The 25,011-nt window shown below is 38.0% G+C and overlaps 2 protein-coding genes across 7 annotated transcripts in view; one reads left to right on the top strand and one right to left on the bottom strand.

The window, feature by feature from the left end:
• Positions 1 to 362: 362 nt before the first annotated feature.
• Positions 363 to 24,824, bottom strand: DHFR (dihydrofolate reductase). Of its 4 annotated transcripts, none has more exons than XM_067731138.1 (6): positions 24,686 to 24,824; positions 23,986 to 24,035; positions 21,406 to 21,511; positions 14,540 to 14,666; positions 9,527 to 9,642; positions 363 to 1,590 (listed from the first exon to the last, which is right to left on the bottom strand). In XM_067731138.1, exons 2-6 carry the CDS (start codon positions 24,008 to 24,010, stop codon positions 1,512 to 1,514), a joined length of 453 nt encoding a protein of 150 aa, XP_067587239.1. In that variant the 5' UTR covers positions 24,011 to 24,035; positions 24,686 to 24,824; the 3' UTR covers positions 363 to 1,511. The 4 variants fall into 4 exon arrangements, with proteins under 4 accessions (XP_067587239.1, XP_067587236.1, XP_067587237.1 ...); XM_067731135.1 differs by lacking the exon at positions 24,686 to 24,824 and adding an exon at positions 24,357 to 24,561; XM_067731136.1 differs by lacking the exon at positions 24,686 to 24,824 and adding an exon at positions 24,375 to 24,556.
• The window catches only part of MSH3 (mutS homolog 3), a 181,068-nt gene continuing 180,773 nt past the window's right edge, over positions 24,717 to 25,011 (top strand). For all 3 annotated transcript variants that reach the window (XM_067731131.1, XM_067731132.1, XM_067731134.1), the window contains exon 1: positions 24,717 to 24,956. In XM_067731131.1, the coding sequence (XP_067587232.1) occupies positions 24,717 to 24,956 (240 nt within the window). The remainder of the gene's footprint in view (positions 24,957 to 25,011) is intronic.

The following is a 25,011-nucleotide window of genomic DNA, read 5'->3' on the forward strand; positions in this document are numbered from 1 at the left end:
TATAAATTCTGGATACTAATAGTTTTCTGGTTATGTTCCTTGCAGAGAGCACCACTGTCTTCTTGTGGTTGTAAGTCTTAGTCAGTATTGATTCCTATTCTTCTGTGTGATCTGTTTTTTTCCCTCTATGGAAGATTTTCGGACATTTCTTTTTATTCCTGATGTTCTGTAACCTAATTTTACTGCTAAGAGTAAAGGGCTCAATTTATCATTTTAAGTAGTTTTTCATGAAAATAAGTACATAATGCTATAAAAAATCTAATCACAACAGACATACCTAACGCAGAAAATAACACTCCCAACTTTGATACTGTCAACAGTTTGCAGCACGCTTTTTCCCACACATGAACACTGATTAAACGTTTTGAGTATTATACACAATTTGCTTCTTTTATTTAGCAATTTTTGGCATTTTCCTGTCAGTACTTCATTCTTTTTAACTGCTGCAGATGTTACATTTTATAGACATATTGGTTAGTTATTTCTTATTAATCAACATTTGGGCTGTTTCTAAGTTTGAAAAAAAAAGTTGCAACAAATACTCTTGGGTCCATATCTTTGTTCAGGATTAATTTCTAGAAGTGGAAGTTCTGGGTCCAAACCCAGAATATTTTGAATTTTAATTGATATTGCTAACTTACACTCTAAAAAGATTGTACCAATTTATAAGGCAGAAAATGCTATTTTTTTTGGATACTTAATCTAAATCTTTGCTCACGTGATGGGTAAAACATGTTTTAATTTTCATTTTTTAATTCTGTGAAGTTTAGTTTCTAACTTACTAATTTTGGTTTCTAGCAATATTCATTCTCAATTTATTACCTCTTTGAATTTTTAATTTTAGATATTATGTTTGATATTAGATTCTTTTTTGTAAAGAGCAGCCAATTCTTGTTCTATCATTGTAACATCCCATGCAATCTCACTGAAGATCAGGAACAAAGTTTTTTAAGGTCTCAAACCTTCTCCTTTATCCACTGAAAAGGTAGTCTCGCACCTGCCTCTTTACTATCCCTGTGGAATATCCTGGATTTTTCAACTTACTGACTCCTAGTCTAAGTGAAGGGAATGTTTTTCAGAAGTGTGATATAAAGTAATTCACAGTCCCTCTTTTGATCTAATTTAAATAACTGAATGCTAGCTCTTCTGTTTATAATCCATTTCTGACCTTTGGACCCATCTACCTAGCTCCTAGCGCTATATATAGGCTCTGGTTTCAGCTCATGCTACCAGGGCACTTTCCTACTTTGGGCTGTCTTGGTAGATATTCTATCCTAGGCAGGTGCTGGTCACCTATTCTTGACTCTTGATGGGCATTCAGGAAGTTACAGCAAGAAATGTTTCACAGATGGTATCTGATACAGTCTAGTTAAGATTAATGGGGAATAAAAGTACTTTGCTTAGAAATAATTATCCATAGATCTAAAGTCAACAAAAGTCTCTACAACAAAAAATACATAATTTTGCTGGGGGAGGAGGAGGCTTGAAATAGATCAGAAAACACTTTCACATTAATTGTTCTTTTCATATACTTCAAATTTGTACTTAATGCCTTTCTCCTCCTGGACATCAGAAGGAACACCTGGATATCTGTAAAAGAAAAAGATGTATAATTAAATATTATGCAAATACACTACACATGCAAATAGTAAGAAAAATTTCAAACTACAGAAAGTTAGAAAATAAAAAGTATAATTCTTCCTTTCCTTCTAACTCCTAGTTTTTCTCCCCCAAACTAACCACTGTTAGCAGTTTCTCTTTTATGTTCCCACTCTTGTCACCCAGCTAATATGAAATTTCTTAAGAACTTTTTGCAAGTCTTACATATGTTATCAAATTCTTGTGTGAGCAAAGAAAAAATAAAACACAACCTTTAGCTGTTAGAGTGGAACTGAAGTTGTGTGTGGTGCATGGGGATTCTTTTTTTTTTTTTTTTTTGCCGTACGCGGGCCTCTCACTGTTGTGGCCTCTCCCGTTGCGGAGCACAGGCTCCAGATGCACAGGCTCAGCGGCCATGGCCACGGGCCCAGCTCCTCCGCGGCATGTGGGATCTTCCTGGACTGGGGCACGAACCCATGTCCCCTGCATCGGCAGGTGGACTCTCAACCACTGCGCCACCAGGGAAGCCCGGGGATTCTTGATTTGTTTAATCAGTGGACGCCACACTGCTCTAATTCCCCACTGTGTGGCTTATTTCATATCCTTTACTAGAATCACTGTTTATCTGATCTTTTCTACTCCTAACACTCACTTAGGTGTGTGTTTCCTTCAGCTTCTAAGTCAAAACCCAGGCCTTCCTTTGGGTATATACTTAGACGTGGGATTGCTGGATCACATGGTAGTTCTACTGTTAGTAATTTGAGGAAACATCATACTATTTTTCATAGTGGCTGCATCATTTTACATTCCTACCAACAATGTACAAGAGTGCCAATTTCTCCACATCCTCGCCAACACTTATCTTTTGTAGTGATATTTGCACTTCCATGTTTACTGCAGCATGATCCACAATAGCCAAGATATGGAAACTACAGTGACAGATGAATATATAAAGAAAATATGTATACATACAATGGAATATTATTCAGCCTTCAAAAAACAAGGCAGTCCTGCCATACGCAGCAACATGGATGAACTTGGAGGACGTTATGCTAAGTGGAATAAGTCAGTCACAGAAGGACAAATACTGCATGATTCTACTTATATGAGAAATCTACAATGGTCAAATTCATAGAAACAGAGAGTAGAAGGGTAGTTCACAGGGGTTGAGGGAAGGAGGAAACAGGGAGTAGCTGTTCAAACGGTATATAAAGTTTCAGCAAGATGAGCAAGTTCTGGAGATCTTCTGTGTAACGCTGGCCCTACAGTTTAAAATAGTATATTGTACACTTAAGCATTTGTTGAGAGTAGATCTCATGCTGTGTTCTTATGACAACAAAAAAAATTATTTTTCACTGAACACCACTGCCCGCCCCCAACAAAAAAAAACCCCAAACCCGGGTCTTCCACTGAAGGCTGTTCTGACCACTCTTGTCCACAACCCTAATCTTGGTGCACTTCTGTAGGCTTGTGCTGGCTGTATCCACTGTGCTGGAGGTGAGGGGTCAGGAAGACTTGCTTTAGTCAGGCTTGTGTTTGAACCTGGTTCTGCTGTGTGACACTTAGCTATCAATAAAAAGTCTTCATCCTTATAGAGAATTTAGCACTGTGCCTGATATATTAAGTGCTCTACAAATGTTACCCATTAATGATATTAGTTTGTTTTGTCCCCCTAACTATTTTCTAACCTCATCGTAGGCAGAGATAACATAGAAAACAAATTTAAGTCTCTTATGATACCCAACAGAATGCTGAGTAATAATAGGAATTAACCTTTTGTTGACCAATTAGAGATTATGCCATTTTGAAAAAATATATAATTAGAAACATGAAATAACAATAGCATAATAATAGGTAAGAAAAAAAAGGAGAATATATTTCAGAGGAAGAAGGTATGTTTGTATTTACTAACCATTTCCTAAGCTGTTTCTGTTCTACTGTTTTAGTAGCAATATAGTTTTTTCTCTGTTTAAAGAAATGATTTTACTAGGCCAACTTTAAACCACAATTTTACTTTCTTAGATGAGTCACCAAAAGCAACATTTACATTTGTGTGTGTGTGTAAAATTCTCAAGAGTATCAAGATTGTCAGCTAACAAGATAAAAGCAAAGTATCAAATCAAAGCTATTTCTAAAACCATGAATAATAATGATTTAGAAATAACTATGCTATGGGCTAGATATGCTCACTAGTCATGGTAATAATGTTTATTTTCTCTGTGAAACGAAAATTGAATTCTGCTTAAGATTAATTTTACTTTCCACAATATTCACATATTCAGTCTGTTTTAATAATGATAACTACCTCATAATCATAATTCCAAACTTTTCTGAAGAACAAACTGTCTAAGAGCAACCTTTGAACTCCAAGTTTAAGTCTAACAGGATTTGGAAATACCACCTATTTATTATGAACCACCCAGATAGATGGTCTTTTCTAGAATCTTCAAGCACTAAAGAAGCAAATGAATACAAATAATCATAAGATCTGAACTGACAAAGGAGCATGAGAATAATGCAGAGGTGATTTGATGGAAGGTCTAAAATAGAGGTAAACAGAGTTCCTGGAACAGGTATCCATAAGAACCAAATCATAACTAAAAATGATGACTCTATAGGAAGCACAAGCTCAGGAGGAGAGGGATCCACAAATAATATGGACAAATACACCAGGATCCTGTTGGACAGTCAAGAAATAATGGGAACAGAAGAGGAAACGTCAACCCATCTAAATCCTACTTCAAGTGTCTACTGGTGAGGGGCATCTGTCCCAGCTCTGGAGCCAATTACTGCCTCAAAGGCCTCTTCTGGTCTTTAATCCTATTTGACTACATGGTCACATGAAAGGTTGTTAACTAGAAGGAGAAGTCTGTTTGGGGCTCATTAAGTGGGAAAACTGCTGCTATAAAATATTTTGCTCTGATGGTTTGGTTGGATCCTAGTGTGAAATAGTCTGAGACAGAAAGACTTCTTCCAGGCAAGATGAATAAGGGCAGATTAATGGACAGGCTGGCATGGTGCTGTCAAAAAAAATGATTGCATTGACAATGACCCACTGGGAGAAAAAGGGAGACACAAAGTAAAACCATCTTACTTCATTAATATTCTGCTTTTAGACTTCTACCACTTGTGGCTTCATCTACATTTTAATTTATTCTCTTCTTGCTTCATAGTAGTCCTCTTTCATTTTTATTTCATTATACTGGTGCTTTTATTACCAGGAATTTTGGTGTTAATAAAAGATACTGTGTTTGAACTGAAACCTATGTAACCACAGAGGCCTAGGATAGGGATAATGGAAGACTAAACGAAGTGGGTAGCTGTGGGGAAAGAATGAAGGGGAGTAAAGAATGATCAGAACTCATTTCTGGACAGTAGGGAGCAATTCTAAGTTGCCCAATGTAGAGAGATTTGGAAAGAAAGCTCCAGAATTGAGCAGTGTTACAGATGTCCAGGGACAAAGCATATTCTCTTTGCTTCAGAGGTTTCCTTTTTCTCTATTTCATGAAAGATTTATACTGCTTCATATTTCCCTTATCCCTTAGGGGATTCCCTCCATCCCATGTTAAAGAGGCTGTTACTACGTTGCTACAGGCTTGAAAGTACAGATGACTATGACGTGCTGCAGTGGAAGAAAGGACTTTCTGTTTTCTTCCATAGCCTTGTTTAGAATGTCCATTTTGGAGCAATTTCTTTGAATTTTGGCTTTGGATAGCAATTTCCTATCTCAGTCTATTCACCATTAAAAATTTCTCAGACATTTAAAGAAGAATTAATACCAGTCCTTCACAAACTCTTCTAAAATGTAGAAGAGGAGAGAACACTTCCCAACTCATTCTGTGAGGCTAGCACTATCCTGATAGCAAAACTAGATGAAGACGTTACCAAAAAAACCCTACGGACCAATATACCAATATCCTTATGAATATAAATGTAAAAATCCTCAACAAAATATTAGCAAATGGAATTCAGCAACATATAAAAAGGATTATACATTACTACCAAGTAGGATTTATCTCAAAAATGCCAGATGGGTTTAACAGAAAAATCAACTGATGTCATATACCATATTGATAGCATATTAAGTATTAATTATATATTTTGTCTTATTAATGACAAAAACCACATGATTATCTCAAGAGACTCAAAAAAAAAGTATCTGACAAAACCCAATACTCCTTCATGATAAAAACACTCAATGAATAAGAAATAGAAGAGATCTTCCTCAGTGTGATAAAGGGCATGTATGAAAGACCCACAGCTAACATCGTATTTAATGGATGCTTTCTCTCTAAGATCAGGAACAAGACAAGGATGCCTGCTTTTGCCATTTCTATTGAACATCATACTGGAGGTTCTGGCCAGGACAATTAGGCAAGAAAAAGAAATAAACAACATCCAGATTAGAAAGGAAGAAGTAAAACTATCTCTATTTGCAAATGATATATTTGGTATCTAGAAAATCTGAAGGAATCCATTTACAATCAGAATAAATGAGTTCAGTGAGGTTACAGGATACAAGCTCCATAAACAAAAATCAATTGTATTTCTATATATTAGCAATGAACAATCTGAAAATAAAATTAAGAAACAATCTGATTTACAATAGTATCAAAAAGAACAAAATATTTAAGAATAAATTTAACAATGAAGTGCAAGGTTTGTACACTGAAAGCTACAAAACATTGCTGAAAGAAATTAAGATCTCAATAAGTTGAAAAGACATCAAATGTTCATGATTTGGCAGTTAATACTGATGTGATGGCAATACTCTCCAAAGTAATTTACAGATACAGGGCAATCTATCAAAATCCTAGCTTGCTTTTTGGCAGAAATTGACAAGCTGATCATAAAATTCATGTGGAAATGCAAGGAACATAGAGTAGTCAAAACAACAAAGAACAACAAAGTTGGAAGACTAGTACTTCCTGATCACAAAAGTTATTACACGGCTGCAGTAATCAAGACAGTGTGGTTCTGGCATAAAGATACACATGTAGATCAGTGGAATAGAACCGAGTGTCCAGAAATAAACCCTCACATTTATGGTCAATAGATTTTCCACAGAGGTGCTAAGACAATTCAGTTGGGGAAAAGAACAGTCTTTTCAACAAATAGTGCTAGGACAACTAGTGTGCTGCTTACCGAAGAATGAACTTGGACCTCTTCCTTATAGCATATATAAATTAAATCAAACAGATCATAGACTTAAGAGTTAAAACTATAAAACTCTTAGAAGAAAACACAGGAAAAAAATCTCTGTGAGCTTGGATTAGGTAATGGTTTCTTAGGTATGAAACCAAAAGGAAAATCGACAAAAGAAAAAAATAGAAAAATTGGACTACATAAAAATTAAAAACCTTTGTGCTGTAAATGATTAGGAAAAGTGAAAGTCAATCAGGAAAGTGAAAAGACAACTCAGATAATAGGAGAAAATATTTTCAACTCATATATCTGATAAAGGACTTGTACCAGAATATTCAAAGAACTCTTAAAACTCAGTAATAGAAAGATAAATAACCAAATTTTAAAAATGGGCAAAGGATGTGAATTGGTATTTTTCCAAAGAAGATACAGTATATAAATCTCAAATAAGCACCTGAAAAGATGTTCAACATCATTAGTCATTAGGGAAATGCAAATCAAAACCACAATGAGATACCACCTCATCCCTACTAGGATAGCTTATAACCAAAAAGGCAGACAATAACAAGTGTTGACAAGGATATAGAGAAACTGGAACCTTCGTATGTTGCTGGTGGGACTGTAAAATGGTACAGTCACGTTATCAAAAGTTCAGCAGTTCCTCAAAATGTTAAACCATATGACCCAGTGATTCTTCTCCCAGATTATACCCAAGAGGAATGAAAAATAAATCCCCACAAAAACTTGTACATGAATGTTCAAAACAGCATTACATTAACCAAAAAGTGGAAATAAATCAAATGTCTACTAATTGGTGAATGGATATATATAATGTAGTAAATCTATACAATGGAATTCTTTTTGGCATGAAGTACTGATACATATTACAACATGGATGACCTTGAAAACAGTATGCTAAGTGAAAGAAGCCAATTCCATGAAAGAAGCCAATTCCAAGAAGGACTTCATATTATATGATTCTGTTAACATGAAATATCCAGAATAAGCATATCTATAGAGATAGAAAATAGATTTAGTGGTTCCTAGAGCCAGCAGGGGAAGGGAATGGAGAGCGACTGCTAATGTGTACAGCGGTTCTTTTTGGATGGTGAAAATGTTCTGAACTTAAGATTGTGGTGATGGCTGCACAACTCTGAATATACTAAAACCATTGAATTATATACTTCGAATGGGTGAATGTTGAGATGTGTGAATCATTTCTCAGGAGATGTTAATATTTTCTTTTCTAAGAGTCAAAGAGCCAGAATTGTATTTGTTTTAAGTTATCAAGGATCTTGAAGGGTCATAGCTTTGGAAAGAGGTCTAATCGAGAGTGACAGGGTTTACAAAGGTATTTAATATGAAGCTGATTCACACAGTAATCTATTCTTTTTGTTAGTAGCAAAAAGAAAGGAAAGAAATGAGGGATAGCAGAGATCAATAGCCACATAATGTGAGAATCAGCCATCTAAGCGGTACAAGAGAAAATAAGGTGGGACAAAGAAACAGCTGATTTAAAAAAAAAAATATATATATATATGAAATCAATGTGATTTTTCTAAGTAGTCACCTTTGGAGACTATAAGCAAAAGCCTGTACTTTAGCTGTTTAGAAACTTTTTAGAGTTCTTAGAATTTCCAGTTTTCCTTAGACCTAGTTAAGAGCCCAAGAAAATCAGTCACCAACTTCATTTGACTTGAGACCATTACCTATATTACTCTGTAAAGTAATATACTTTATTCTAAAGCTTGGCCATCCATTTATTCAGACTTGGCTCTGAATGCTGCTTTTAGGAGGTATTTCCAAAATCAAACTTGCACTCAAAGAATGACTGTTTTCAACTGAGTGTTTGAAAGAATGTGTTAAGAGCTAGTCTAAAAGTGTTGATATAATTAATCTTCTACTCTGCATAGCCAACAGCTGAAAAGCGCTTTTAAACTAAAATGTTTTCAAAAGCAGACAGTTTCATGCTAAAATCAAAGTAAACTACAGAGTAAATCAAGTGTAACATCTTCTTCCACCTCCACCACTAAGTTAGTTCCTTCATCTTTCACCTGAACTACTGTAACTGGTCTCCCTGCTTCACTCTTGCCTCCTCCAGCCCATTGCCCATAAACAGAAGAGTATCACTCTCTATTCAGAACCCTCTAAACCTGCCCTGGGTCTGATCTCTCTTGGTCTCCCCCTCGCTCACAATGCCCACCATGGCTTTCAGGTTCAGGGAACACGCCAGGCTTCTTTCTGCCCTCAGTTCTCTGCGCTAGCTACTTCTGGTTTCTGGAATGCTCTCCTCAGCCCTTTGTGTGGCTGGCTTCTTGCCATTTAGATCTGGTGTAGACATCACTCTTCAGAGAGGACTTCTCAGACTACACAGTATCTACCACATCACAGTATTTCAATTTACCACACAGCGACTCTTTGGATGTTTATCTATTATTTGCCACCCTCCTCCTCTACTATAAACGATGTAATCTCCTGGAGAATAGTGACATCTTCTGTCTTGGTAAACACTGTATCCCCAATGCCTAAGACAAAGTCTGATGCTAAATAAGCACTGATCTTACAGAATGAACTAATGCCTATTCTCTAGATTTCAGTGAAGTCATTAAAACCTGAACATTCCCAAGTCTTCAACATTAAAACATATCCAAAAATTCCTATAGTTTTTGTCTATAAAACACATTGCTACTTCGAATTCAATCTGAAGAGACATTCTCTTTTCTATAATTCTTAAGCAGGAAAGCCAAAGGTGCTTCAGACCAATGAATAACATTTTACTTACTCTGGGATAAGTTTATATTTTTCCAAATCAATTTCTGGAAAAAATGTGTCACTTTCAAATTCCTGCATGATCCTTGTCACAAATAGTCTAAGATGGCCTGGCTTGTTCATGGCTTCCTTTGAAATAAAACAAAAGGCATCAATTTCCTTATTTATCTGTGTCAAAAGTTATAGAAACTCTAATATTTTTGCTTTAATTACATACTGAAGTTTGTACTAGGTATTAGAGACATGCTACATATCTTGTTACCTCCAAAGCATGCTATTTAATTATCCTATTCTTTAGTTTGGGACCCTGCAAAGTATGACTTAGTTGGGAATGGCCCTAATCATTTATCAATAATTACAAGGGTGAGTTCAAACATACTCTGGGCTCTAGTTTGCTTACATGAACTCTTTTTTTCATTTTAAGCATTCAATTTTGTCTTTTATCTTTGGTTGTTGTTTAAGAATTAAAAACCCCAAATTATCTAGTTACCCTTCACAGAAAAATTTACATATGTATATATGGATAGGATAGTAATTTCATGAGACCTTGACTAATGAAAATCCCAAGGACATGCTTAGTACATATACATAAAATTTAATGCCTCAGTTTCTCAGCAGATAGTTACAATGCTAGTAGGTAATTTATTCTGTCTTTTGTTGCTAATGATTGCATTTGGCATTATATTGTTAATGACTTTTCTATTACTGCCTATAGTACTATTGATAGTTTATACAGAAAAAAAACTGCCCTGGAACAAATATCTTAAAATTCGAATACAAAGTCAGGAGTCCCAACTGCAACTCTAAGAAAGCAATAACTCTTGATTTTGAAATAGCTTTTGAAACAAAACAAAAACACATATACATATAAATTCAACTGTGTGTAATCCTTAAAATTCCATACAAAGGGCATAGAACAAATTTTACTTTTTATTTTCAATCCTATGGCTTACATTAAATCATTTATTCTCTTGCCCCGATCAAATCAGTATTCTACCAATTCTTACTATACCAAAAATTAGAAAAATTGAAGGGACTAATCACAGCAGCATTTGAAGATCTGTATCAAAGTTAATGATATATGGCCCAACTTTTCTTTTTCTTTTTTTAACATCTTTATAGGAGTATAATTGCTTTACAATGCTGTGTTAGTTTCTGCTGTATAACAAAGTGAATCAGCTATACATATATATATACCCCCATATCTCCTCCCTCTTGCATCTTCCTCTCACCCTCCCTATCCCACTGCTCTAGGTGGACACAAAGCACCCAGCTGATCTCCCTGTGCTATGCGGCTGCTTCCCACTAGCTATCTATTTTACATTTGGTAGTGTATATATGTCCATGCCACTCTCTCACTTCGTCCCAGCTTACCATTCCCCCTCCCCGTGTCCTCAAGTCCATTCTCTACATCTGCGTCTTTATTCCGGTCCTGCTCCATGGTTCTTAAGAACCGTTTTTTTTTCTTTTTTAGATTCCATATAAATGTGTTAGCATATGTATTTCCTTATTTATTTTCATTTTGGATGATCTGTCCATTGGTGAAAGTGGGGTGTTAAAGTCCCCTACTGTTACTGTATTGTGTTGATTTCCCCTTTTATGCCTGTTAGCATTTGCCTTATGTATTGAGGTGTTCCTATGTTGGGTGCATAAATATTTACAATTGTCATAACTTCTTCATTGATTGATCCCTTGATCATTATGTAGTGTCCTTGTCTCTTTAATAGTCTTTATTTTAAAGTCTATTTTATCTGATATGAGAATTGCTACTCCAGCTTTCTTTTGATTTCCATTTGCATGGAATACCTTTTTCCATCCCCTTGCTATCATTCTGTATGTGTCCCTAGGTCTGAAGTGGGTCTCTTGTAGACAGCATATATACAGGTCTTGTTTTTGTTTCTATTCAGCCAGTCTGTCTTTTGGTTGGAGGATTTAATCCATTTACATTTAAGGTAGTCGTTGATATGTATATTCCTATTACCATTTACTTAACTGTTTTGGGTTTGTTTTCCTTCTCTTGTGTTTCCTGCCTAGAGAAGTTCCTTTAGCATTTGTTGTAAAGCTGGTTTGGTGGTGCTGAATTCTCTTAACTTTTGCTTGTCTGTAAAGGTTTTAATTTCTCCATTGAATCTGAATGAGATCCTTGGTGGGTAGAGTAATCTTGGTTGTAGGTTTTTCCCTTTCATCACTTTAAATATGTCCTGCCACTCCCTTCTGGCTTGCAGCTTCTGCTGAAAGATCAGCTGTTAACCTTATGGGGATTCCCTTCTATGTTATTTGTTGCTTTTCCCTTGCTGCTTTTAATATTTTTTCTTTGGATTTAATTTTTTTTTTTTTTTTTTTTTTTTTTGCTGTACGTGGGCCTCTCACTGTTGTGGCCTCTCCTGTTGCGGAGCACAGGCTCCAGATGCACAGGCTCAGTAGCCTTGGCTTACGGGCCCAGCCGCTCCGTGGCATGTTGGATCTTCCCGGATCGGGGCATGAACCCATGTCCCCTGCATCGGCAGGCGGACTCTCAACCACTGCGCCACCAGGGAAGTCCTTTGCATTTAATTTTTGATAGTCTGATTAATATGTGTCTTGGCGTGTTTCTCCTTGGATTTATCCAGTATGGGACTCTCTGCACTTCCTGGACTTGATTGACTATTTCCTTTCCCATGTTAGGGAAGTTTTCATCTCTTCAGATATTTTCTCAGACGCTTTCTTTTTCTCTTCTTCTTCTGGGACCCCTATAATTTGAATGTTGGTGCATTTAATGTTGTCCCAGAGGTCTGTGAGACTGTCAGTTCTTTTCATTCTTTTTTCTTTATTCTGCTCTGCAGTAGTTATTTCCACTATTTTATCTTCCAGGTCACTCATCTGTTCTTCTGCCTCAGTTATTCTGCTATTGATTCCTTTTAGAGAATTTTAAATTTCAATATTTGTGTTGTTCATCATTATTTGTTTGCTCTTTAATTCTTCTAGGTCCTTGTTAAATGTTTCTTGTATTTTTTCCATTCTATTTCCAAGATTTTGGATCATCTTTACTGTCATTACTCTGAATTCTTTTTCAGGTAGACTGCCTATTTCCTCTTCATTTGTTTGGTCTGGTGGGTTTTTACCTTGCTCCTTCATCTGCTGTATGTTTCTCTGTCTTTTCATTTTGCTTAACTTACTGTGTTTGCGGTCTCCTTTTCTCAGGCTGCAGGCTTATAGTTCCCATTGTTTTTGGTGTCTGTCCCCAGTGGCTAAGGTTGGTTCAGTGGGTTGTAGGCTTCCTGGTGGAGGGGACTGGTGCCTGTGTTCTGGTGGATGAGGCTGGATCTTGTCTTTCTAGTGGGCACGACCACGTCCAGTGGTGTATTTTGCAGTGTCTGTGAACTTATATGATTTTAGGCAGCCTCTCTGCTAATGGGTGGTGTCATGTTCCTGTCTTGCTAGTTGTTTGGCATAGGGTATCCTGCACTGTAGCCTGTTGGTCGTTGAGTTGAGCTGAGTCTTAGTGTTGAGTTGGAGATCTCTGGGAGAGCTATCGCCATTTGATATTACACGGGGCCGGGAGGTCTCTGGTAGACCAATGTCAGTCTCGGCTCTCCCACCTCAGAGGCTCTGGCCTGACTCCCGGCTGGAGCACCAAGACCCTGTCAGCCACACGGCTACTAGTGTTGGAATGCTCCTGCAGAGGCGGGGGGGGCAGCTGGGGCTCACTGCGGGGACAAGGACACTGGCAGCAGAAGTTCTGGGAAGTACTCCTTGGTGTGAGCCCTCCAAGAGTCCACCATTAGGCCCACCAAAGGGCCTGTAGGCTCCATTGCTGGTTTGCCCCAGGCCAAATAATCCTGGCCCACCTTTTCTGTACAGGGTCAGATGGTAAACATTTTAGGCTTTGTGGGCCATATGGTTTCTTACCTTTGTAGGCAAAAGCAGCCATAAACAACACTAAACCAATGGGCATGGTTGTGTTCCATTGAAACCTTATTTACAAAAACAGGCTGGTAGTCCCAAATGTTCTGTAAGTCAATGTGGTGTGAGGCGGATAATGCAAAAACCTACAGATTCTACTTCTTTATTATTTATATAAGTACAGATATATCAAATTATATAAATGTATTTAAGTACTTATATTGTTTAAAGAATACATTTTCAAGTGACTATGGTATTGAATCATTCAAATTGTGATCGGCACTCAGCAAAATAAACAACTTATTTTCTTAGAAATTCATTCTTGGCTGAAAAGATCAAAGGAAAATGTCCATTTTCCCCCTATTACAAATGGAGAATGTTAAAGATTGTAGAAACAGGAACCCAAGAAACAGAGTTTTTATAATGCCACCTAGGATCCTGGTATACTTCTTTCTAAAATAATTTGTGTTCATATATTATGACAAGCCACAAAGGGTAGGGGCTGATTTTTCCTCTCCATAAATGTAATCTTTCCTCAGTGTTATAAAAGAGTTATAAAATTCTATTTATTATCCTCAAAAATGTTTAAAGCTGGAAGTCATCTGGTATCAAGAAAAAGGAATATTTTCTATTTAACACAGTGTCTTCTCTTATGATACGAAATCATGGAACACTTTCCCCCTACCCTCACGTTATATGAAAATTGTTGAGGGCAAGTCTTGTGCTTTGAACAAGTTCACATACATCTAGTCAGTGTATCTCAACAGAGCCTTTCCTCAGTAAGGGACATAATATTTATCCTTGAGGAAAAGATGATAGCTTAGTGTATTTAGGCACATCCAGGGAGGAGAAGACAATGCAGTGCAAGTACAATTCTCAGGAAGGATTTAGAATGTTTTTAAAATTGGAAACATCAACTATTTTGAATTGAAAATAGACTGGTACAGACCTAAAAACTTACTTTTCATTTAGTTTGTATGATAGTATCAAAAAATGAATAGTGCAAATTGGCAATATGTCTAACTTCCAGGAGAAATAACGTGCTTCCTTTGCTCATGGCTTAATCTTTTAAAGTTGAGATGGCAGGGAAGCTGAAAGAAAGAGGGTAGACTATTTCCTTATAGTCACAGATAACGTTACTTACCTTATAAACAGAACTGCCTCCCACTATCCAGACCATGTCCACTGTATTTGTTAATTCTGGTTGCTCAATAAGTTTTAAGGCACCATCCAGACTTTTGGCAAGAAAATGAGCTCCCTGTGGAGGTTCCCTGAGATTACAAGAAAGAATTACACGTAATTTCTATAAACCCCATTCATACTAGTCAAATAATCTGACTAGGAGGCAGTAATTATAAAATTAAAAGCATCATAAATATGAAACCTTTCAATAAAAAGCATTTAACATCAGTATGGCCCATGGCCAATAATGCAACCCACATTTGTGTATGTATGGTCTACAATGAATGAAAAACAGAACCACTTGTGATACTGCATGATATTTGTGGTGGAAAAAAAATCACAACAGTAGTTGTTTCTGGAGGGATGGGGTAAAGATTCACTGGGAAGGGGCTTGAGGCAGCTTTCTGGGAGTGACAGTAATGTCCTATATCTTTGATATGGGGTTACATAGGTGCATATATTTGTTAAAATATAGCAAATGTACATGTAAGACTTGTACATTTCATTGTACATAATATTTATTTCAAAAGAAAAAACAGTAAAGTAATATTAAACTCTAGTTAATGAGATATATAATGAATTATTTAGGGGAAAATATACTAATGTCTGCAGTTTACTTGGAAAAGCATAAAAATAACAAGACTGATGGATGGTTGGATGGATGATAAAACAAGCATAGTATAAAATAATCTATGTGGTAGAATCTATGTTGTGGGTATACAGGTGTTTACTGTAAAATTCTTTCTATAGGCTTGACAGTCTTCAGATAAAATGTTGGAAAAAGAGTGATATGTTTGAGTGACTTTAGTTTGGAATGATATTCAAACTGTTAATAAGTGGTTACCTTTGGGGTGTGGGGAAAGGATTCTCATGTTTCAAACAATATAGAAATAAATGAATTATCAAAAAACGAGCATGTTATTACTTTTGTAATTAAAAATCCCAAAGGGGAAAAGTCAATTAATTTATTGTTTATATTGATTAGCTCAGTCTCTCCCAACCTCCAAAAATGTTATTTTGGTGAGAGTTTGTAATTCCCTTTATAAATGAAGAAACATGCAGAATTGGCTTTCAGAGTAATTAGACACAACAGAAATTACAATTCAATGTCAAGTTCTTAGACTGATGCTTTAAAAAAATAATGTAATTGCCTTTGAACTAGTAGTTCTAACAATGATTAACTAAGAGCTAATGGGGACTACTCATTCTCTTTGCTGCCTCCTTTCTCACCTTCTTGATATCTATTTGACTTACTTCGCTCTTTGTCATCTCTCAAGGAGTTAAGATAGCACAAAGAATGTATTTTGATTCAAAGCTGGAAGAAGACACGGAGACTAGGGTGAAGCTAAAGGAGCCAAGGGATCCCCAAAGGTATCAGGGCAGTTGCAGTGACTAGGATGGACCAGGCCATTCGAGGGGAGAACTGAATTTAGAAGAAACAGATTTGGAGTTGGGGGGAGAAGACAGTCTAGTTAATAAACCAAGTTTACAATGACTTTGAAAGAGTCAAGATGGTTTTAGTAACTGAGGATGTTTAAATCAGGACTGCTGACAGGAGTTAAGGTAGGATGTAAATTGGTGATTTAGGAACTGACATACAAGGAAAACCGGAAGAGGTATTCTAGAAGTAGGTGGATTACGGCAAAATGATTTAGAAGGTGGTATACGTGGTTGGTGTGGACTTCAAGGAAAGGGGACAATCTTTTTGTGAAGACTGTGGAACAATGGCTTGAGAATGATTCAAGGGATTAAGGTAAAGACTACTTCTTTGCCCTTTTGCAGTGAGTCTAAAAAGGAAAACAAAGAACAGATTAAGGATTTGTTTCAGATTTTAGATATAACAAAGACATGGAGGAAATGCTTCAGCACAGTATTGCTACTTAGTGGTATAGAAATGTTTCACAAGAAACACTTGACCCTAGATGGGCAGAAAATTAGCAAAAATTTGAGCCAATGGTTCATCAGCCTCTTCACAGCACAAATCCTAGAAACTAACACAATAAATACCATATGGCAAGCACTCAATATTGTTACTTATTTCATTGCTAAATTTTCTTTCTATAATTATCTCAATCCGATCCAGATTGGATTCCCTTACAAAGGACAGTTGGTATGTGGTAGCACACACACTCTACATCAAGAAGTGTGTGGCCATGCTTGATATTTTGCTCGTTACCCAGAATCTTGAATTCCCTGAGGGTTGGCATGAAGATTAAAAGAGATAATGCACATAGCAGGCACTCCAGTGATACTTCCATCCCTTTCCTTAAAAGCCCTATTCAAGGGAGGCTGCTTTCTACCTGATGGATAGCTGTATTACAAAGAAAATATCTAACATTTATTGAGTGCCTACTTGCTCTGACAAGTAGTAGGGTCAGGCAGTGCTTTATACTCATCATACCATTTAATGTTGCCAGCAGTCCCATGTAGGTACTATTATCCCTTTTTACGGATGAGGATGTTGAGGTTGAGGGATTAGGTTGCCAATAGTCACACAGCTAGGAAATGGTGGACCTAGGATTTGAGTTCCAGCAGCCTGACCTTGGGGCCTGAGGGGCACTTCTTATTCAGACAATAGGCTTTCAACTGGTGGTCATGGGCTACAAAGGTGTTAGATTCTGGTTCCCTCAGGCCTCAGATGGTGTGGCCTAGTTTAGGCAGAGCCCTCAGACCAGTGTTTTCCGGCCTTGAGCTGCCTCATTTGATTACTCTGGGGTATTATATAAACATTATCCTTTCCATTGTGCCTGATGAAAGAGGATGGCAGATAGAATTCTGCCCCAATTTCCCTGAAGACTGTTGGGAAAACAGTTAAAAAGAAAAACCCTAGGCTAGAATCACATCTTAACCAGAATTCAGAAGTATGTTCACTTTAAGACCTTTAATACTCAGTCTTTAAAAATGTGATTTCTAACTATTAAAAATTGATTCAAATATGCTTCATCCTCATAATTGAATACTATGCGGCCACTAAAAATATTTATAGAAATTAATCTTTTAATATATTGAGTGGGGAAAAGGCAGGTTACAAAGTGTTGTTATGTGGGATGATTCTATTTTTATAAACTGACTACAGACCATTTATTCCATGAAAATTCTGGAACCCCTACTTTGCTAGGAGATATGCCAGGTGCTTGAAATAGAGATTTAAAAAAAAAAGCACTTCCTGTACCAAAAAGATTGTGATGGCAGGCAAAGAAATAGCTCAGCAGTGCCCATAAAAGTGAAAAGGACATGCACTGGGGATGTGTGGAGGATGCTAGATGGGCACAGAGGTTGTGCATCATCTGGCTGGGGTGACAGGAAGAATTCTCTTTGGAGTCTGATCCCTTAGCTGAGTCTTGAAGGAGGTAAAAGTATGAGCAAAACACAGAAGTGACAGGCCACTATAAATATTATTGAGGCTTACATTAAGATTATTTAACACAAGAAAGCTCCAGGAAAACTGAGAGAAGAAAAGTAATCTGTGGTGAGGTTTAAAATACTAAAGGGCAGTATAATAGAGCAAGGTCCTGAGGACAGAAACAAAATGGAGTCTAGAATAAAACAGTGGAGGCGGGGGAAGGAATTGATTTTAAAAGCAGGGGATTTTTCTGTCTCAAGATTGAGGGAAGGAAGAACAAAGTGATACGTTAAGGTGGAAATAAGATCATGAGCCTGTCCATTGTGATCTCATTAATATTAATATTTTCAATAAGCTACAAAATTATGTAATTTTGGTAAAATAGCAAGGACTGGGGGAGTAGGACCTGATATCTGTAGGGTACCCTCTGTGTGCCAGAAATTTAACATATAAAATATTAATTAACCCTCAAAATCACCCTAAGAAGTTGTCATTAATCCCATTCAGTAGGTAAGAAAGTTGAGGTTCAGCAAGGCTCAAGGTTAATAGGTGCCAGAACAGGTATTAGAAGCCAGGTTGCTAAGTCTTTGCTACACCAAGTATGTGAGTGGTGGGGAGAGAACTGAAGCTTTATGAAGAGAAGAAAGTTTTAATCACTGTGGAGAATATGATAGCACGACCATAAAAAATTATTCTGCAATGAAATGTTAGACAACTTCATGGACTGAAGACAGTTTACAACATCTTATATCATGCAGGCAATTTTGGATTTTCTAAAGATGCTGCCAAAGCTGCAGCATTGCAGTAAAACTTCTTTATTTGGTTTTTGGTTCCAAAGACTTTAAAGCTTATTCATGTTGTAGCATATATCAGTACTTCATTCCTTTTATTGTGGAATAATATTGCATTGCATGGATGTAGCACATTTTGTTTATCCATTTATCAGCTGATGGACATTTGGGATGTTTCCACTTTTTGGCTACTATGAATGATGCTGCTATGAACATTTGTGTACAAGTTTTTATGTAATCATGTTTTCATTTCTCTTGGTTATATACCAAAGAGTGGAATTGCTGGGTCATATGATGATTCTATGTTTAACATTTTGAGAAAATGCCTGTTTTCCAAATGTGGCTGCATAATATTTCTTTTAAAGCCACAACTTGGTTGTCTAGAAAGCTTTAGAAAGGCATTTTTCCTATACCTTATTAAGGGAACAGTTATGCAAAATGACTAGTATCTGGCAGCAAATTTTTGGATTACTTTGAGGATTCAGTTTCTTTTTACATTGTGGGGTGGTGGTAAAAAATTGAATATCTCTAAAAGCTTGCATGAGCAAGAGATTTACATGTATATATCCCCCCCCTTTTATTTAGGACCTAGCAGTGCCTGGCACATAGCAGGTGCTCAGGATATGTGTGGAACTGACCAGCAAGTAGGGAAGCAGAAGGAAGGACAAAAAATAACTCTAATTTTTTTCTCTAACTGGTATCCCTATTTCCTTGGTGTGCTTGGTGATAAAGATTTTAAATTTTCTCTCTGCCTTAAAAAAAAAAAGTGAAATGCACCAACAAATGTTACATATAAATACATAAGAAACAACTGAATCCAATTACATACACCATAGGGGGGTCATAAAGAAGAAATAAGACTCATCATTTGAGGAGATATGCTGGCCCAACTGAACATCTACCCCACTGAGATTTCTTTATGTTTGTTTTAGCTCAAGCTGGCCATAAATAAACCTTAGTAGTATTCAAGAATATGTTATTAAAGAGTCTCTGGGAATGGCAATATGGTCGGTGAATTTGGATTCTATGAAGTAAAGATATAATCAGAATATCCTAGCAACCAGGAGAAAGAGAACAGCATGAAGATCGGGGCAGATGGCAAGATGCACATCAACATATTCCCCATCACCCAAAGGCAATCAGTGAAATATTCTGGTATACTTTCTTCCAGGTTTTTAACCTATACCATTCTAGGAGGAATTTAGGAGAAAATCTATATAAGCCTGAGTCCCCTTAGGCTACAGCTGTGTAGTGTTTTTCCTTCCGTGGTTGGATAGTCTTCAGGTGTTCACTTGCCTAGGCTATAGTACTGTTATTTAGACACTAATCTAGGTGTTGCTGTGAAGGTATTTTGCAGATGTGATTAAAGTTGATAATTAAATGACTTTTATCTGGGTGGACCTAATTCAAGGGGTTGAAAGGCCTTAAGAACAGATCTGAGGCTTCCTTGAAGAAGAAATTTCACCAGCGGGCAGCAGCTTCAGCCCCTTCTGCAGAGTTCCTCCCTGCCCTTCCTGATGGCCTGCCCTACAGGTATCCGGACTTGCCTACCCAGCCCCACAACTGTGGAATTCCTTGCAATAAAATTCTTTTATCTATCTATCTATCTTCTACTGGTTCTGCTGCTCTGGGTGAACCCTAATAATACACATGGGAAAGGAATACTATGACCACCGTTATTAAGCAAGCAGTGCCCCAGGATGCTGCATTTTTTGTGTGATTATATTATTAGTTTAAGAGAGAATAATTACCATGCCAGTCCTAAACCTTCCCTTATGGTATAATTCAGGCTCCCCTCTCCCCCCCCAACAGTAAACTCCTGCAAAACCCCTTGGGGTTCCAGAAGTTATTTTAGTGGGCTGGGACCAATGTAAAAAATAACAAAAAGAAACAAAATAGCAATCAGTTTGCACTACATGTAGAGTAAATGCCATGGAAGCCTTGGTGAAGGTAAAAGCACTGGAGTTGACTTGATGAAGAGTCTTAATGCTTTTACCTAAACTGCTTCCCCCTCCGCACCCTGCCAAGTCCCCAGGGCATTTCCAGGCATCCAGAACTATGTTACCTAATGTTAAATTGGTAAACAGGAAAATTCCTCCCCCAGGCCAACTAGAGACACTCCCTAGAATTCCTAGGAAATGCTTCCATTTCAAAACTTTGAAAATTTTAACCTTCAGATGCTGGGTAAAGAACAAAAGCACAAAATATTATTTGGCTGTTGTGGTAAACTAGAAATAACAGGGCACAAGACTAGGACCAGTTTTTAGCCCAATCCTAAAATTTACATCTTATTGCATTTAGGGCTAGGTACAGAGAGGGGATAACACTTAAGTTTGGCAAGTTCCATAATATATGTATTTTGATTTTACATGAAACTAGAAAAGTTTATTAAATTACATTATATAACTGATATTTAAGTCTACTGAATAATGGTTCAAGGAAACGTGCAAATCTATTATTACCATAGTTAGATTTAATGTAATTTGTCAAGGTGATGAAATCAGTCACTTGAGTAACAGAATAAGTTACTGTCATATGGCATAAATAACTGCTTATTTTCTGTAATCACCTTTATGATATTAAGTAGCTTCATCCATAGTTACATTCATACTATTTTATTTTGTCCTATACTGACCTCTACCATAAGAAACGGAACATGGTTTTCTTGTGGTGAATTTATGGTACAGTACTTACTTGAGTTCTCTACTGAGAACTATATTAATTCTGTCCTTTAATGGTCGATTCTTCTCTGGAATGGAGAACCAGGTTTTCCTACCCATAATCACCAAATTCTGTTTACCTGTAAAATCACACGCAAAAGATAAATATATTTTGGGAGTATACATATATATTTTTATATATTCATACATATATGCATAGATATGATTGTCGTAGGGACACCTAGTGGATCTGCTTTAAAAAATTAAAATTTAAAACAGCTTTATCAAAATTTACCATTTGTCATCCATTATCTAAGTCTAGTAACTGTTATTTCCTTTGGCTTTAGCCAACTTATAACCAATATATAGTTTTCATCAACTGTAGTCATGTATATTATAGTAGTTAAGAGCAAAGATTCTGGGTTGAAGTGCTCAAATTGAATGTATTCTGTCATCTACTAGGCGAGTCATGTTTATCTCCTGTGTCTTATTTTCCTTATCTATAAAACGGAGATAAAGGTAGTTCCTACTTGTAGAGTTGTTGTGGCGATTGAAGACTTACAATACTCAGCATCTAATATGTACTGTAATAACTGATATAACAGTATTATTCATATTTGCATACTTTATACATTTAGTCATTTTTTAAAAGACAGCTGCTTAATATTCCATGCAATTAGCTTAAAACATTATCAATTGTGCCTCTGTGCATCTAGTTCAAGTATAACGCTTCTATAAAAACTATACACATGTAAAGCTTCCATTTTTGTTTAATTACTTAGGAGAAAAAAACCCTTGGGAGTCAGGTATCTGGATCAAAGGAACATACTCATTTCTATGATTCTTGATATGTTCTGATAGACTATCCAAAGGAGTGCATGTATGTTTTCTTTTTTTAATGTAGTTTTGTTTTATTACTTTTTAAAGAAATTTATTTATTTAATTTATTTTTGGCTGCGTTGGGTATTCGTTGCTGTGCGTGGGCTTTCTCTAGTCGCGGTGAGTGGGGGCTACTCTTTGTTGCAGTGCACAGGCTTCTCATTGCGGTGGCTTCTCTTGTTGTGGAGCACGGGCTCCAGGCGCATGGGCTTCAGTAGTTGTGGCTTGCGGGATTCAGTAGTTGTGCTTCGCAGGCTCTACAGCGCAGGCTCAGTAGTTGTGGCGCATGAGCTTAGTTGCTCCGTGGCATGTGGGATCTTCCCGGACCAGGGATCGAACCCGTGTCCCCTGCATTGGCAGGCGGATTCTTAACCACTGTGCCACCAGGGAAGTCCCTGTATCTGTTTTCTTAAAGAATCATCATTAGTTTGATTTTATTTAAACAAAAACACTAAATTTACAAACTGCAAGTTGTAAGACTAAGCATTTTTCAGGTTTTGCTTCACTACTCTTACCAAATATTACCTCCAAGTGTTGGAAAAAAATTTTTTCCTCCAAGAACAAACAAAAAATCCCCTGTAATTCAGAGCACCCTTACACAATATGCACTATATTTTCAAAGACAGAGTTTTACGTGTTCAATAAGGAGATATCAACTATTAAAGATAATGGAGCTAATAGGTGAGGAATTCTGATGAGGAATATGGCACAGACCTAACCTAACAACTAAGGTAGAGATGATGAGTGAAGGACATAGGGAGGCGTTTAAAAAAAAAAAAAAGCCAAGACATCCTTGGTACCCTTTCATTCATTTATCCAAGTAATACTATATTTACTGAAAACCAGCGAACAGGTCAGGCATGGGATGCTCTTCCTATTAGCAGGCCATACTTGGGATTCATGTCACAATTCTGTAGTTGTGCTTCATTCACATGGTTCATGTCAATTTTTTAGCTTCAAGCTTTTGCCATCATGTCTCCAACTAGTGACTCAAGGGCCAAATTGAAGTACGTTTTATCTGTCCTGTTATAGTTATGCTGCATCTGCTCCTTTCTGATTTACTGTTTCCCTGTTTACTCTGCTATTCCTCCTCTAATGAATAAACACACATGTCTCTTAGGTTTTTTCTCCCTCATGCCCACATTCTTATCCTTGGTTATCCTCTTCTCTCCAGTGGCTCAATTCATCTAGTTCCCCGTGCCTGAAATTGTCCCGGATATACTACAAGCACTTTAAAATCATCATCATTACAGCTGCACACTATTCCCCACTCCTTTATTTTCCATGTCACCCAGACTCTCAAACTGAAAATCTGAGAGTTCATCTTTGATGCCTTCCTGCATCACCTTTAACTTTCTAATCTCCAAATTGAGTATCTTGTAACCGCTTTTTGGACTTTTGTCCTCTCCATTGCCATTCAGGCACTATCATCTCTTCCAGCAGCTATTTCAAAGGCCTGTTCTGGTTTCCTTTGCCAGCGCTAACCTCCACAGAAGCCTCTACCTAGCTTCCAATTTTGACCAATACCTGAGTTGTACGCACGCTCACATAAAATTTCAAAGAAATTAAAAAAAAAAAATGTTTAATGAATCTTGGGAACTGCATCCTCATTTATGTTAGGACAAAAGGTCCCAGACTAACATGAAAAACTTTTAATTTAAGTAAAATTTGCACTGGTAAGCTTCCTTAGGCAAGACCCTTCGCAAATTTGAATCACTTAAAAATCCCACATTACCTTCTACTGAAGAGGTTGTAGTCATTCTTTGGAAATACCTGTATTCATTCCTACAAGTTAGAGAAACACATGGAGTTACTCAGAATGGGATCCCGTGGGCTTCAGTTCTAACGCACCCGACAAACGGTGCGCTGGGGGGACCTCCAGGACTGGGACTTTGCTCTGGGGTAGGACGCGGGGGGAAAAGGCCTAGCGGGGCAGCTGGAGCGGGACGGAAATCAGTAACTAGCCGCCAGGCTCCTGACGCGGAAGGAAGTCTAAGCCTACCTCCCGCCAACTCAGGTCACGAGTCCGACCCCTTCTTTTCGCAGCGTCGACCCGGCCCGGCCCAGGTGCCCCGATTAAGCTCCGATCCAACACAATCGACCCACCTCCGGCCCAGCAGGTACCTGAGCGGGGGCCAGGGCAGATCCCCGTTCTTGCCGATGCCCATGTTCTGGGACACAGCGACAATGCAGTTTAGCGGACGAACCATGATAGCAGCAGAAAACACTTCCAAGATCGCACGTCACACTGACCACGGGGATTACCCGCCAGCTTGGCGCGAAATTTTGGCCACCCCGCCCCCTCAGTCCTATTTGTGCAGGCGAGACCCCGCCCTCGTCCCGCCCCCCGCCCCGGCGCACTGCAGGGTTGCGACGTGCTCGCGCCCGCAGACGCCCTGGGAACGGCGGCCGCGGGCTCGCGCTCCCAGCTCGACCTGCTGCCGGGCTGTGGCTGCGTGCTCCGCGATGTCGCGCCGGAAGCCGGTCTCTGGTGGCGCCGCTCCCGCCGGCCCAGGCCCTGCAAGGCAGGCGGTTTTGAGCAGATTCTTCCAGTCTACGGGAAGCCTGAAATCCACCTCCTCCGGAACGGGTACAGCCGAGAAGGCGGATCCTGACTCTGACTCCGCAGCGCCCCTAGCGGCCACTCTCCCGCCTCAGTTGCCGCCACACGTGGTGGGTTCGGTCCAGGGCGGGGCGGGGCCATCGGTGAGTGGGCGCGACCATACGGCCGGGGGCGGTGCTTGTGGGTGGAGCTGGACGA

The sequence above is a fragment of the Pseudorca crassidens genome, chromosome 3, assembly GCF_039906515.1.
Source record: "Pseudorca crassidens isolate mPseCra1 chromosome 3, mPseCra1.hap1, whole genome shotgun sequence".
In the NCBI taxonomy this organism is placed as follows: domain Eukaryota; kingdom Metazoa; phylum Chordata; class Mammalia; order Artiodactyla; family Delphinidae; genus Pseudorca; species Pseudorca crassidens.

Coding starts and splice junctions, on each gene's coding strand:
- DHFR (XM_067731135.1), bottom strand. CDS start 24,460: ATGGTTCGTCCGCTAAACTGCATTGTCGCTGTGTCCCAGAACATGGGC. Junction 9,643..14,539: donor GAGGCAGTTCTGTTTATAAG/GTAAGTAACGTT, acceptor TTTATTTCAAAG/GAAGCCATGAACAAGCCAGG. Junction 1,591..9,526: donor AAATATAAACTTATCCCAGA/GTAAGTAAAATG, acceptor TTTCTTTTACAG/ATATCCAGGTGTTCCTTCTG.